Here is a 14,925-nt window from a genome sequence, read left to right on the forward strand (position 1 = left end):
GTGATTTTTCTAAAGATTAGAATTATGTACAAGTTATCATATTAAGACAATACGAAGTGTTAAGAATTTTAAGATGATTAAAATATATTTTTCTGTGATATATTTTTCTATAGAAATGTTAAATAAAGGGGCACCTGGGTGGCTCAGCCAGTTAAGCATCTGCCTTCAGCTCAGGTCATGATCCCAGAGTCCTGGGATGGAGCCTGCATTGGGCTCCCTGCTCAGCGGAGAGTCTGCTTCTCCCTCTCCCTCTGCTCTCCCTGCTTGTACACGCTCTCTCTCTCTCTGTCAAATAAATAATAAAATCTTTAAAAAAAAAAAAGAAATGTTAAAAAAATACTCATTAGCTATTTTCCTATTGATAATACTTCATATTATTCCTATTAGTAGAGATTTTAATTATAATCTAAATAAGCAAAATATATAAAAAAGCAATGATTGATCAAATTTTAAAATTATTGAATATTTTTTCTCAGGCTCTATGAGATGAGAATTTCATAGGCTCTATAAAATAAATTTGTTACCTTAAAAAAAAAAACTATTACAAATCTGGCTTCCTTTTGAATGAAATCATGCCAAAATTGTTCCACAGTATAGAACTGAAGAGTTGGTCCTTTCCTGAAGTTCACATTGAAAGCACAAGTGATGAATAATGAATCTTCATCAATCAAAAAACATTCAGACTCAACAGTTTTTAAGTTAAGCTTACCATGCTGAATAAAAATACAAAGTACATAACACAAAGATTATAAAAAATAATAGCAGCTTGAGAGAAAATTCCACAGTTCAACTGGTTACTCAAATTTTGCCCTTGCACTGTTTCCAAAACTCATCTCCCTACCTCTCCCCTCAGAGGTAACTGCTGCCTTGAATTTAGTTTTTATCATCCTCTTGCTTAATTTTTTAAAGTTTTTATGATACTATACATATGCCTAATTTTGAGTCTTTATTAAAAGGACAAAATCTTAATTGTGTTTTCTGGAATTTGTTTGGTAGACTTAATTGCCAATTACTGTTAAAATTCAGGCATAAGGTTACAGGAAGCTATACTTAAATAAATTTAATGCTACATAATATGCAATTATATATCTACATCACAATTCATTCTACATCCTCTTCTTTCAAAAGGCATTCAAATGGGTTTTTTTGTTGTTGTTTTGTTCTGTTTTGGTTTTTGCTAGTACAAACTATGCTGCAATGATCATTCTTGTGGGTATTTCCTAATGTACAGATAAAACACCAAAATACATTCATAGACAATTACTAATCTGTACATTTTTTTTTAAAGATTCTATTTATTTATTTGACAGAGAGAGACATAGCGAGAGCAGGAACACAAGCAGGGGGAGTGAGAGAGGGAGAAGCAGGCTTCCCACGTAGCAGAGAGCCCGATGCGGGACTCGATCCCAGGACCTTGGGATCATGAGGTGAGCCGAAGGCAGACGCTTAACGACTGAGCCACCCAGGTGCCCTACTAATCTGTACATTTTAAGGTAATAACAAATTGTTTTCCAAAGCAATTTTACAGAGTTATACCTGCATTAATAGACGTTAGAAATTCAATTCAATTTCTAACACCTGGTATTATATAAAACATGAACTATGTACTTTCTCTTGTTTAAAATGTTTTAATTTTTTAATTTTTAATTTTTTGGCTTCTTGGCTAGGATGTGGGAAACCACCACATGCTACTTTAAAAAAAATTAAAACACTGCAGAAACATGTTAATTCTGCTGCATATTCTTTTAAAATTTACCCTTTGCATATTTTAACACATAATATAGTAGATCAGGTTCTGCAGTCAGACTGCCTCGATTAGAATCCTGGATATATCACTTATAAGCTCTGAGACTTTATATTAGTTGCTTGCCTATTCTGTGCTTCAGTTTCTCGACTTGTGGGAATTAAAAGCAGCTAATCATGTGGTTGTGGTGAGGATTAGTAAAATGAATATCTATAAAATGATTATAAGCAAACTATGCTTAGGTCATAATGTGTGCTTAAAATATAATTATAAATGATGTTTTGGGTATTTTATTTTGTAATTGTATACGGTTGATTTTACAGTATACTTATTCTAAATTATTTTAGAAAATTTGAATATGGAGATAAACACCATAAGATTAGACTCAATCCATCACCCATGACAGGATATTTGAGATCTATCCACGTTGACACACATAGATAGCACATTCTTTTAGCAACTGATAATTCTCCACCATATGAGTATATCACTATAAATAGCCAAGTTCCATACCGATAGACATTTAAGTTGTTTTCTTGTCTTTGTCTCACAAATAATGGCATATTGTACATTTTAAATATTTTAATTTGAGAAGTGTGAAATGGTGTCTCGTAGTTCTAATTTATATTACTACCAAAGGTATCTTGTAGAATATATATATCTCTATTTTTTTCTAACATTCAAATTTCCCTTTTGTGATTTACTTATTGGTAACTTTTGTCCATTTTTCTTTTAGATTCTTTCTCCTGTTAATTTGTACAGTCTCTAGTTTTCCTAGATAAATAATTCTTATACTTACATGTGGATTTATTGTCTTGTTCCAATCTGTCCCTTATACTTTAACTTTGGTTGGAAATTTTGTTACACAGAAATTTCTTTTTTTATTATTATTATGGTAAAATTTACCAGACTTTTTATTTATTTGAATTTTACCTTTTTTTATTTAAAAAATTCAGCCCTACCCCAGGATTCTTCAGATATTCTACTGCACTTTTTTTTTTTTTTTTGTAGAGGAAAGATGAAAGAATAGATTGAGATTAAATATATATTGAATTTAAACATCAGTTTGGGGAGAATTTATGTATTTATGATATTAAGTGAAAACAAGCAAAAACCTAGTATATTTCTACATTTATTAAGTATAATTAAGTTCTGTAATCTCACATAATTATTTTCTACTTAGCATGCTTTGCTAGATTTATTCCTGAGTATATTTTAGTTTGTACTGCTACTTTGATACTTTCCTTTATTTTGTTTTTTGGGTTTTTTTTTTAATTTTTTTAAATTTATTTTTTTAATTTTATTATGTTATGTTAATCACCATACATTACATCATTAGTTTTTGATGTAGTGTTCCATGATTCATTGTTTGCATATAACACCCAGTGCTCCATTCAGTACATGCCCTTTTTAATACCCATCACCAGGCTAACCCATCCCCCCAACCCCCAGAACCCTCAGTTTGTTTCACAGAGTCCATAGTTTCTCATGGTTCGTCTCCCCCTCCGATTTCCACCCTTTCATTTTTCCCTTCCTACTATCTTCTTTTTTTTTTAAACATATAATGTATTATTTGTTTCAGAGGTACAGATCTGTGATTCAACAGTCTTACACAGTTCACAGTGCTCAGCAATGCACATACTTCCCCAATGTCTATGACCCAGCCACCCCATCCCTCCCACCCCCACCACTCCAGCAACCCTCAGTTTGTTTCCTGAGATTAAGAATTCCTCATTATCAGTGAGATCATATGATACATGTCTTTCTCTGATTGACTTATTTTGCTCAGCATAATACCATCCAGTTCCATCCACATCATTGCAAATGGCAAGATTTCATTCCTTTTGATGGCTGCATAATATTCCACTGTGTGTGTGTGTGTGTGTGTGTGTGTGTGTGTGTGTGTGTGTATATACCACATCTTCATTATCCATTCCTCTGTCAATGGACATTTTGGCTCTTTCCATAGTTTGGCTATTGTGGACATTGCTGCTATAAACATCGGGGTGCACGTACCCCTTCGGATCCCTACATTTGTATCTTTGGGGTAAATGCCCAGTAGTTCAATTGCTGGGTCATAGGGTAGCTCTATTTTCAACTTTTTGAGGAACCTCCATACTGTTTTCCAGAGTGGCTGCACCAGCTTGCATTCCCACCAACAGTGTAGGAGGGTTCCCTTTTCTCCTCATCCCCGCCAACATCTGTCGTTGCCTGACTTAATTAATTTTAGCCATTCTGACTGGTGTGAGGTGTTATCTCATTGAGGTTTTGATTTGGATTTCCCTGATGCCGAGTAATGTTGAGCACTTTTTCATGTGTCTGTTGGCCATTTGGATGTCTTCTTTGGAAAAATGACCATTCGTGTCTTCTGCCCATTTCTTGATTGGATCATTTGTTCTTTGGGTATTGAATTTGATAAGTTCTTTATAGATTCTGGATACTGATACTTTATGTGGAAAACCCAAAAGACTCCACCCCAAAACTGCTAGAACTCATACAGGAATGCAGTAAAGTGGCAGGATATAAAATCAATGCACAGAAGTCAGTGGCATTCCTATACACCAACAAGACAGAAGAAAGAGAAATTAAGGAGTCGATCCCATTTACAATTGTACCCAAAACCATAAGATACCTAGGAATAAATCTAACCAAAGAGGCAAAGGATCTGTACTCAGAAAACTATAAAATACTCATGAAAGAAATTGAGGAAGGCACAAAAAAATGGAAAAACATTCCATGCTCATGGATTAGAAGAACAAATATTGTGAAGATGTCAATGCTACCTAGAGCAATCTACACATTTAAAGCAATCCCTTTCAAAATACCATCCACTTTTTTCAAAGAAATAGAACAAATAATCCCAAAATTTGTATGGAACCAGAAAAGACCCTGAATAGACAGAGGAATGTTGAAAAAGAAAAGCAAAGCTGGTGGCATCACAATTCCGGACTTCAAGCTCTATTACAAAGCTGTCATCATCAAGACAGTATGGTACTGGCACAAAAACAGACACATAGATCAATGGAACAGAATAAAGAGCCCAGAAATGGACCCTCAGCTCTATGGTCAACTAATCTTTGACAAAGCAGGAAAGAATGTCCAATGGAAACAAGACAGTCTCATCAACAAATGGTGTTGGGAAAATTGGACAGCCACATGCAGAAGAATGAAACTGGACCATTTCCTTACACCACACACAAAAGTAGACTCAAAATGGTTGAAAGACATCAATGTGAGACAGGAGTCCATCAAAATCCTAGAGGAGAATACAGGCAGCAACCTCTTTGACCTCAGCTACAGCAAATTCTTCCTAGACACTTTACCAAAGGCAAGGGAAACAAGGACAAAAATGAACTAATGGGACCTCATCAAGATAAAAAGCTTTTGCACAGCAAAAGAAACAGTCAACAAAACCAAAAGACAACCGACAGAATGGGAGAAGATATTTGCAAATGACATATCAGATAAAGGGCTAGTATCCAAAATCTATAAAGAACTTATCAAACTCAACATCCAAAGAACAAATAATCCAATCAAGAATTGGGCAGAAGACATGAACAGACATTCTGCAAATAAGAAATCCAAATTGCCAACAGACATATGAAAAATTGTTCAACATCACTCAGCATCAGGGAAATACAAATCAAAACCTCAATGAGATATCACCTCACACCAGTCAGAATGGCTAAAATTAACAAGTCAGGAAACAACAGATATTGGCGAGGATGTGGAGAAAGGGGGACCCTCCTACACTGTTGGTGGGAATGCAAGCTGGTGAAGCTACTCTGGAAAACAGTATGGAGGTTCCTCAAAGAGTTGAAAATAGAGCTACCCTATGACCCAGCAATTGAACTACTGGGCATTTACCCCAAAGATACAAATGTAGGGATCCAAAGGGGTACGTGCACCCCAATTTTATAGCAGCAATGTCCACAATAGCCAAACTATGGAAAGAGGCAAGATGTCCATCGACAGATGAATGGATAAAGAAGATGTGGAGTATATATACAATGGAATATTATGTAGCCATCAAAAAAACCAAACTAAATATTGCCATTTGCAATGACATAGATGGTACTAGAGGGTATTATGCTAAGCGAAATAAGTCAATCAGGAAAGACAAGTATCATATGATCTCCCTGATATGAGAAATTTAAGAAACAAGACAGAGGATCATAGGGGAAGGGAGGAAAAAATGAAACAAAATGAAACCAGCGAGTGATACAAACCATAAGAGGCTCTTAATCTCAGGAAACAAACTGAGGGTTGCTGGAGTGGTGGGAGGCTGGGTGATGGACATTGGGGAGGGTATGTGCTATGTTCAGCTCTGTGAATTGTGTAAGACTGATGAATTACAGACCTGTACCTCTGAAACAAATAACACATTACATGTTTAAAAAAGAAGAAGAAGAAGAAGATAGTAGGAGGGGAAAATGAAGGGGGGTGAATCAGAGGGGGAGTCAAACCATGAGAGACTATGGACTCTGAGAAACAAACAGGGTTTTGGAGTGGGGGGATGTGTTAGTCCAGTGATAGGTATTAAGGAGGGCACGTAATGCATGGAGCACTGGGTGTTATATGCAAACAGTGAATCATGGAATACTACATCAAAAACTAATGATGTAATTTATGGTAATGTATAGTGACTAGCATAACATATAATAAAATAAATTAATAAATTAATTTAAAAAAATAAATTTTTTAAAAAACTTGAATGAGAAGACACTGATGCTGATACCAAGATCAAGCTGATGTCAAAATTAAATTATAAGGATTTTAAAGTATCTGTCATTAAAATATTTCAACAAGCAAATGCACATTCTCTTTTTTTTTAAGATTTATTTCTTTATTTTAGAGAGAGAGCACGAGTGGGAGCAGTAGAGGGAGAGGGAGAGAGAATCTCAAGCAGACTCTGAGCTGAGTGTGGATCCTGACAGGGAGCTGATCTCAGAACCCTGAGATCCCAACCTGAGCCAAAACCAAAAGTCAAATGCTTAACCAACTGCACCACTAGTTGTCCCGCAAATGCACATTCTCTTGATAGAAAATCCCAGCAAAGACATAGAAGTTACAAAAATATGAAATGGGGATTATAGAATGGAAAAATACAATAACAGAAATTTTTTAAATTGCTGGATGAGTTCAATGGTAGAGTGGAGATAACATATGATGGAATCAGTGAACTTTACAATAAATCAATAGAATTTGCCAATCTGAATAACAGAAAGTAGACTGAAAAAGAAATAACAGAGTTCTAGAGACGTGTGAGGCAAACAAAAAAGCCAGCATTCATATAGTTGGAGTCTCGGAAGAGAGGAAAACTGAGTGGGGCTGAATATATACTCAAAGAAATAATGGCTGAAAACTTCCCAAATTTAGGAAAAAAACTACACTTATAGAATGAAAAAGGTAAGTGGACCCCAAATTAAAAAAAAAATACATGCAAAGCAAACATTATAATTAAATTTCTGGAAACTAAAGACAAAGAAAAGATCTTCAAAGTAGACAGAGAAAAACAACACACAACAAATAGCAGAATACTAATTCAATTCACATTGGGTTTCTCATCTGAAACCATGAAGGCCAGAAGTGGCACACTTTTCAAGAACTGAAATTTTTAAAAACCTGCCAATCATAAATTCTATAGCCATTGGAAATATTTTTTTAGAAATGAAGAGAAAATAAAAACTGTCCACTGAAAGAAAATGGAGATAATTTTCACTAGCGAACCTATCCTTCAAGAATAGGTAAAAGAAGTTCTTTAGAAGGGAAGGATTACAAAAGAAAGCTTGCACCTTCAAGAAGGAAAAAAGAAAATGAGAATGGGTAAAAATAGGATTAAATATAATATTCTTCTCATGAACTTCTTAAATCATATTTGATGATTAAAATAAAAATTGTGAAGTTCTGATGTGATGTTCAATGTATGTAGAGAAATACTTAAGATAATTATATTCAAAAAGGAGGGAGAGTAAAGGGATTTAAGTAAAAGTAAGGTAGTAAAATTTGATGCCAGTAGACTATGATAAGTCATACAGGTATATTGCAACCACTAAAAAAACTATACAAAGTGATATACTCAGAAACACTATAAATAAATCAAGATGGAATCCAAAAAATTTTAGGTAATTCACAGGAAGGCAAGAAAAGAGAAACAGAATAAGAAACAATAGAAACATAAATATTAATAGCAGCTTTACTTGTAATAGCCAAAAGCTGGAAACAACCCAAATGTCCTTCAGTGGGTTGAATGTTTAAACAAACTGTGATACAACCATACTACTATGGAATACTATTCAGCAATAAAAAGGGACACACTACTGATCCATGTAACAACCTGGATTAATCTCAAGGGAATTATGCTGAGTGAAAAAAGACAATCTCAAAAGGTTACGTACTGTATGACTCCATTTATATAGGTCTTGAAATAACAAAATTATAGAAATAGAGAACATCTAGATGTTGATGGAGGTTAAAGTTGGGGGAAGGGGTGTGGAATCAGATGGGACTCAGAAAGGGAGAAGCAGGAGGGAGTGAGAGGGAAGTGGTTGTAATAATAAAAGGAGAAGGTTCTTTGTGGTAATGGAACTGTTCTGTATCTTGACTGTAATGGTGAAAACACAAAACTACACATGCAATAAAATACACACCAATGAGCATGTAAAATTGATGAAATCTGAATAATGGTTTATATTTATACCAATTTCCTGATTCTGATACTGTACTATACAATAATTATGCAAAATATTACCATTTGGGAAACTGTGTAAAGGCTGCATAGGATCTCTCTGTATTATTTCTTTTTTTGTTGAGAATAATTGATATAATATCATATTAGTTTTAGGTGTATAACATAATGTTTTGATATTTGTATATTTTGTGAAATGATCACCACAAACAGTCTAGTTAACATCCATCACCACACATAATTACAAATTTTTTTCTTGTGATAAAAACTCTTAAGACTTACTCTCTTAGCAACTTTCAAATATACAATACAGCATTATTAACTATAATCACCACGTTTTACATTACATCCTATGACTTACTTATTCTACAAGTGAAAGTTTGCTCCTTTTTACCCCTTTTACCCATTTTGTCCACCCCCACCTCCCGTCCTCTGGCAACCACCAATCTCTTCTCTGCTATGAGTTCAATTTTTGTTTTGTTTTATTTTATAGATTCCATATATAAGTGAGATCATATGATCTTTGTCTTTCTCTGTCTGATTTATTTGACTTAGCATAATACCCTCAAGTTCCATTCATGTTGTGACCAATGACAAGATCTCATTCCTTTTTATAGCTAAATAATATTCATATATATATCTCCTATTTTATTTATCCATTCAGCCATCAATGGACACAGGTTTATTCCATGTCTTGGTTATTGTAAACAATGCTTCAATGAATATGGGGGTGCATATATCTTTTTGAGTTAGTGTTTTCATTTCCTTCAGATAGATATTCAGAAGTGGGATTGATGGATCATATGGTACTTCTATATTTTATTTCCTGATGGACTCCCATACTATTTTCCATAGTGGCTGCATGCTTCCCAAAATAGGGCACAAGCATTTCTTTTTTTCTCCACGTCTCTGCCCACACTTGAATAGTCATTCTTCTAAGAGATGTGAAGTGATACCTCATTGTGGTGTTGTTTGCATTTCCCTGATGATTAGTGAGCACGTTTTCATGTGTCTGTTGACCATTTGTATGTGTTCTTTGAATAAATGTCTATTCAGGTCCTCTGTCCATTTTAATTGGGCTATTTGTGGGGCTTTTTTTTTTTTTTTTGGTGTTGACTTGTATGAATTCTTTATATATTTTGGATATTAACCCCTTATCTGATCTATCATTTGCAAATATTTTTCCCCATTTGGCATTTTGCCTTTTTATTTTGTTGATGGTCTCCTTTGCTGTGCAGAAGCTTTTTAGTTTGATGTAGTCTCCCCTGTTTATTTTGCTTTTGTTGCCTTTGCTTTTGGTGTCAAATCCAAAATATCATTGCCAACATCGATGTCAGGGAACTTACCTAGTTTTCTTCAAGGATTTTTATGGATTCAGGTCTTATGTTCATGTCTTTAATCTATTTTGAATTAATTTTGGGGTATGGGGTAAGAGTGATCCAGTCTCATTCTTTTTCATATGACTGTCCTTTTTTCCCAACACCATTTATTGAAGAGATGATCCCTTCACCATTGTATATTCTTGGCTCCTTTGTCATATATTAATTAACCATATATGCATGAGTATATTATTTCTCTTTTCTTTTTTAAATATGGAACACTTCACAAATTTGCATGTCCTCTTTATATAGGGGCAATGTTAACCTTCTCTGTATCATTCCAATTTTAGTATATGCAGTGCTGAAGCAAGCACAGTATATTATTTCTTATGCCAGCATTTGCATCTATAATTTTCTCAAAATACAAATTTTTAATAAATGGCTCTTCCAGAAGACCATTTATAGGCCTAGTGCCAATATGATTTTCTCCTCTCATAGGAAAAAGATAGGAATAAATTATGGTGGTAATAATGATTCTCCAGTAAATCTCACCAGGGTCTCTGTACGTTTCTCAGAAAGAAAAATTTCACATTATTACAACAAATGGAACATAAAATGCTTTCAGAGTTTCTATATAAACTCTCTTTGCATAAGCTATTCCAAATTACTTTTTTTTCTTACAAATTGAAGAGGTTTTTAATTGTTACGTTAATCACCATACATTACATCATTAGTTTTTGATGTAGTGTTCCATGATTCATTGTTTGCGTATAACACCCAGTATTCCATTCAATACGTGACCTCTTTAATACCCATCACCAGGCTAACCCATCCCCCCACCCCCCTCCCCTCTAGAACCCTTCAGTTTGTTTCTCAGAGTCCATAGTCTCTCATGGTTCATCTCCCCCTCCGATTTTCCCCCCTTCAAATTACTTTTTTAAAGTCGTTGCTAAAAGTCAAAAAGGAAGCAAAGGAAGCTGCCCGTTAGACCCACCTCAAAGAGGTTAGGTGTAACTCCCTATTTTAATAGAATACCAGATTATAGGAAATAATCTTATTCTACCTCTAAAAATTAGGAAACCAGATTGGCTCAGTCACACGGAAAAAAAAATTTTCATGTCTCCATGAGAAAAGTAAGAGGTGAAAACCAACATGACAATCTATAATATTGTGTATCAGTGTTTTGAGTAGAGATTAAGAGGTCAGTAGAAACCACTTTGGTTTCTAAGTATTTTGGTGTCCAGAAATTGTTGCAGTGCATATTTTAAAATAATGTAAATGGATTTAGTCTGAAGAAACTAGAGTCCCCTAACATGGCACATGCAATAATGGGTCAGTTCCAGGTAACAATATTCTTTTATCTCCAGACAAATTGAACCATGGGTGTTTTGTTTGTTTGTTTGTTTTAAAGATTTTATTTATTTATTTCACAGAGAGAGAGAGACAGCGAGAGAGGAAACACAAGCAGGGGGAGTGGGAGAGGGAGAAGCAGGCTTCCCTCGGAGCAGGGAGCCTGATGCGGGGCTCGATCCCAGGATCCTGAGATCATGACCTAAGTCGAAGGCAGACGCTTAACGACTGAGCCACCCAGGCGCCCAAGAAACATGGGTGTTTTTCTAAGCCAATGTAATATATGTATAAATAATGTCATACAAAAGATCATCTTCAGTAAGACAACCTGGATAGAAGGAGAGAGCAGTCCTTTTGCTCTGAGGATAAAATGTTCTGTTCAAGTTTAGGGTCTAAAATGGATTCCAAAACTGTGATCTGAGGCTTAGACTAGAGAGGGAGAGTGATTAGACATAAACTATTTATTATATATAAAATGCATATGTATGTGTAAATGGATTGAAAGATGTATAGACTTTACACAAAGAGACCAATGGAAAATTGATTAAACCCATTTTATTTCTTTGCGTTTTTTCAATCATTTATATACAATTAAAATCAAGTCAAATCACCAGCTATATTTTATCTTAAAGCATCACAGGATTTATGCCAAAACTCTCATTTATATTTTTTTAAAAATAATTCAAGTTTACTAGAAGTTGTCATTTTTAAAAACCATATATCTAAGTCATATAATCACATTTAAGTTAATTAGAGAAAATATTTCTCTAAACTTCAGGGTACTGTAATAGTTTATTATAGCCTTGATAGACCTTTATAAATTATAACATCCAGAAGAAAAATGCTGAGAATGTAATATTTGTTTAGGCTTCACAGAGTAAAAATTGTTCTTCAGTCACATACAAAATCTTTGCATTTTCTCAATCAGTCCACAAACTAACTGAAACATAGGCATTATGATTCAACTATATACAGAAGCTAAGATTCCAAAGATATTAAATAACTTGTCCAAGAGTACTCATGAGAGAACATGGAAGTTACATGGATCACAACTGATCACAATTCTGACTCCAAAGTGTTTGCTCTTTCCACTTCATCATATATGTATTTCTGACAAAAAGTATGAGGATCATAAAATATGACTTTAAAAATGCCCATGGCAATATTTTAAGTGGTCTGGATAATCTTTATTTTTAAACTCCATCAAGTTTTTCAGAAAAGGTGTTACTCAATTGTTCAAATGCTAAGACCACGTTGTCGTCTTCATTTTCACATAGTTCACGCAAGGAAACACTATAAATGGAAATACACACACAGACACACACACAGAGCACACATTTTAGTGAGAGTCAGCATTATAAGAAGGACTTTCCCCAGGCAGGAGGAACTAAGTAAATCCCACTAAATAATGAAATGATGAAATGTTAGCAAAATATGAAGAATACTGATAAGAAATATATTTATCTAAAAAAAAGTGTATAAAAAAAACAAAACAAAATAAAGATAACAAAAAAATTCCCATGCAGCTCCTCTTCATGTCAATTGCCAAGAGGATTTTAAAGGCCACCAAATTCCATGTAACTTTATCCCTTCTCCCTTCAATAGCAGCAACACAAAGTCCCTTCCTTCTTGCCACACATCTCTTTGGAGGCTATTTTGTGTTTTTTTGGCTATTGTGTCCAGTATATACTGAAATCCACAAGCAAGTACCTCTATGAAGAGCAAAATATTACTTCCTTTGCCTAGATATGTGAGAAAATTTTTTAAAACAGGGTGTAAGAAACAGAATAGTGGCCTTTAAATTGTGTTCTAATCCCCAGAAATCTAGGACTATGTTAGTTTATATAGCAAAGAGAATTAAGGTTGCAGTGGAATTGAAGTTGCTGATCAGCTGACTTTGTGATAGAAAAATTATCCTGGATTATCTGGGTGGACCCAATATAGTCTCAAAGACTTTTGTGAGAGAGGAGGCAGGAGAGAGTTCATCTCAGAGTAATGCAATATAAGACTTTCCCCACCATTGCTGGCCTTAAAGATGAAGGGGGACGATAATCAAAATAATGCCAGCAACATCTAGAAGCTGGACAAGAGAATAAAGCAGATTGTCCTAAAGTCTCCAGAAAGAAATGAGCTTTGCCAACATCTTGATTTTAACCCAGTTAGACCTGTTTTGGACTTCAGGCTTCCAGAACTGTAAGATAATAAATTTGTGTTGGTTTAAACCACTAAGTTTGTGGTAATTTGTTACAGCAGCAACAGGAATGAATATGCAAGTGAAAAGAAAGGAGAGAGGAAATTCAATAATGAACAGTGCGGCTGGGTTGATAAAGTACTGACCACGATCAGGATCTGACATTTTATCAGCCTTTTGTAATTCCTTATCTACCTTGGTTGCACTAGAGTTCCAGAATTTTTCCTAGTGTCTTCATTGACCTACCACAAAGAATGACCAGATCTGTATCTATAACACTGAATATACTCCTAGTCATAGACCTATAATTATGACACTGACCCTTTCCTCTTGAATTATTTCCCACAGATATTATGTGACATGTATAAATTCTAACTCACTATTTTTGGTTCTTAGTCCTCAAACTTCATCCTCACTTCTAATGTATCATTAACTAAAATAGAAACTTCATTATCATCACCAACCACATGAACTTTATTGACAATTTCTCTGAATTCTATCCCATAACTATTTCTTTAACCACTCTTTTCCATCATTACTTCTATTTCAGACTCACACTCACTCTCACCTGCATGGCTCTTATAGCCTTTGAGTCTCTGTCACATATATAAACCATACACATGTCTGTCACACATATAATACAGACCCATATCATACTCATGCCTATACACTGTCTACACATTATTCAGAACACTAAGCCTAACCTCCATAATATGAGAATTAAGACTCTTTCCAATGCATATCCAAATTGCTGTAAAGCTGCTTTAAGCAACTCAGTATCTTCCCCCATCCCTATCACAACTCCCATATTCCCCATGCCACTAGAGTGAGATTGAAGCCTATCCCTGACATATCAGATCCTTTCTCATTTCTGTACTTTGAAAACACTGTTTCCTCTGCCCCATCCCTTAAGATCCTTTAAGATTTAGTGAAAAAATTACTTCATTTGAAAATGCTTCTCTAGTGCTCACTTTGGCAGCACATATACTGAAAATCCTTCTCTGAATCCAAGGTTGCCCCATTATCTGTCATCCTAGCACTTATTGCCTTTGTAATAGCTACAAGTCAGTTTCCTCACACTACACTGTAAGATTATGTTTAAAGCAAGGATAGATTTACTGATTCTCTATATCTCAAATGCTTAGAAGTATGTCTCAAACCAATAATATTTCAATACTTTTCAGATCAATGAATGATATTTCTAGGATCAGATTTTGAGATGGCTCCAAAGTCTCTGGGGTTTCCTGGTATACTCTTGAATAACTATGAGCCACTCAAGAAATACACTATCTAAAGATACTCAAGAAACTATATAGAGCAGTTCCCTCTGTTCTAGCATCCGCATAGTTTCATTCTCTGTATAAAACATCCAAACAGGTCTGATTAATCTCAAATCAAAAAATTAAAAATCAATGACCTGATTAGCAAGAAATTCATGAAGAGATTCATGGCAATTGTATGCATGTATGTGAAGATATATAATTTTTAAAGTAAGTGTTAGAAAAGGGAAAACCCATAAAGTATTGAAGGGCATGCAGACTGGAATTTAACCAGGCAACACTAGATGTGCCTAAGGATGGACCATGTAGTAAAGCCTTAGGATAGGTTTATCTATATAAAGTTTAGAGTTGTT

At 34.6% G+C, this 14,925-nt stretch overlaps 1 protein-coding gene and 1 non-coding gene across 2 annotated transcripts in view; both read right to left on the minus strand.

Annotated features, from left to right (window-relative positions):
* Window positions 1–10,018: 10,018 nt before the first annotated feature.
* On the minus strand, window positions 10,019–10,123 carry LOC116637666. The gene has a single exon (XR_004300526.1). It is a non-coding gene; the product is annotated as a U6 spliceosomal RNA (small nuclear RNA).
* A 1,533-nt stretch (window positions 10,124–11,656) lies between these two features.
* LOC116637607 (probable ATP-dependent RNA helicase DDX60) overlaps window positions 11,657–14,925 on the minus strand; it is a 110,808-nt gene continuing 107,539 nt past the window's right edge. Inside the window, exon 39 of the mRNA XM_032413163.1 lies at window positions 11,657–12,394. Coding sequence (XP_032269054.1) covers window positions 12,295–12,394 — 100 coding nt within the window. The 3' untranslated portion in view covers window positions 11,657–12,294. The remainder of the gene's footprint in view (window positions 12,395–14,925) is intronic.

The sequence above is a fragment of the Phoca vitulina genome, unplaced genomic scaffold (genome assembly GCF_004348235.1).
Source record: "Phoca vitulina isolate PV1807 unplaced genomic scaffold, GSC_HSeal_1.0 scaffold14, whole genome shotgun sequence".
Lineage (NCBI taxonomy): Eukaryota > Metazoa > Chordata > Mammalia > Carnivora > Phocidae > Phoca > Phoca vitulina.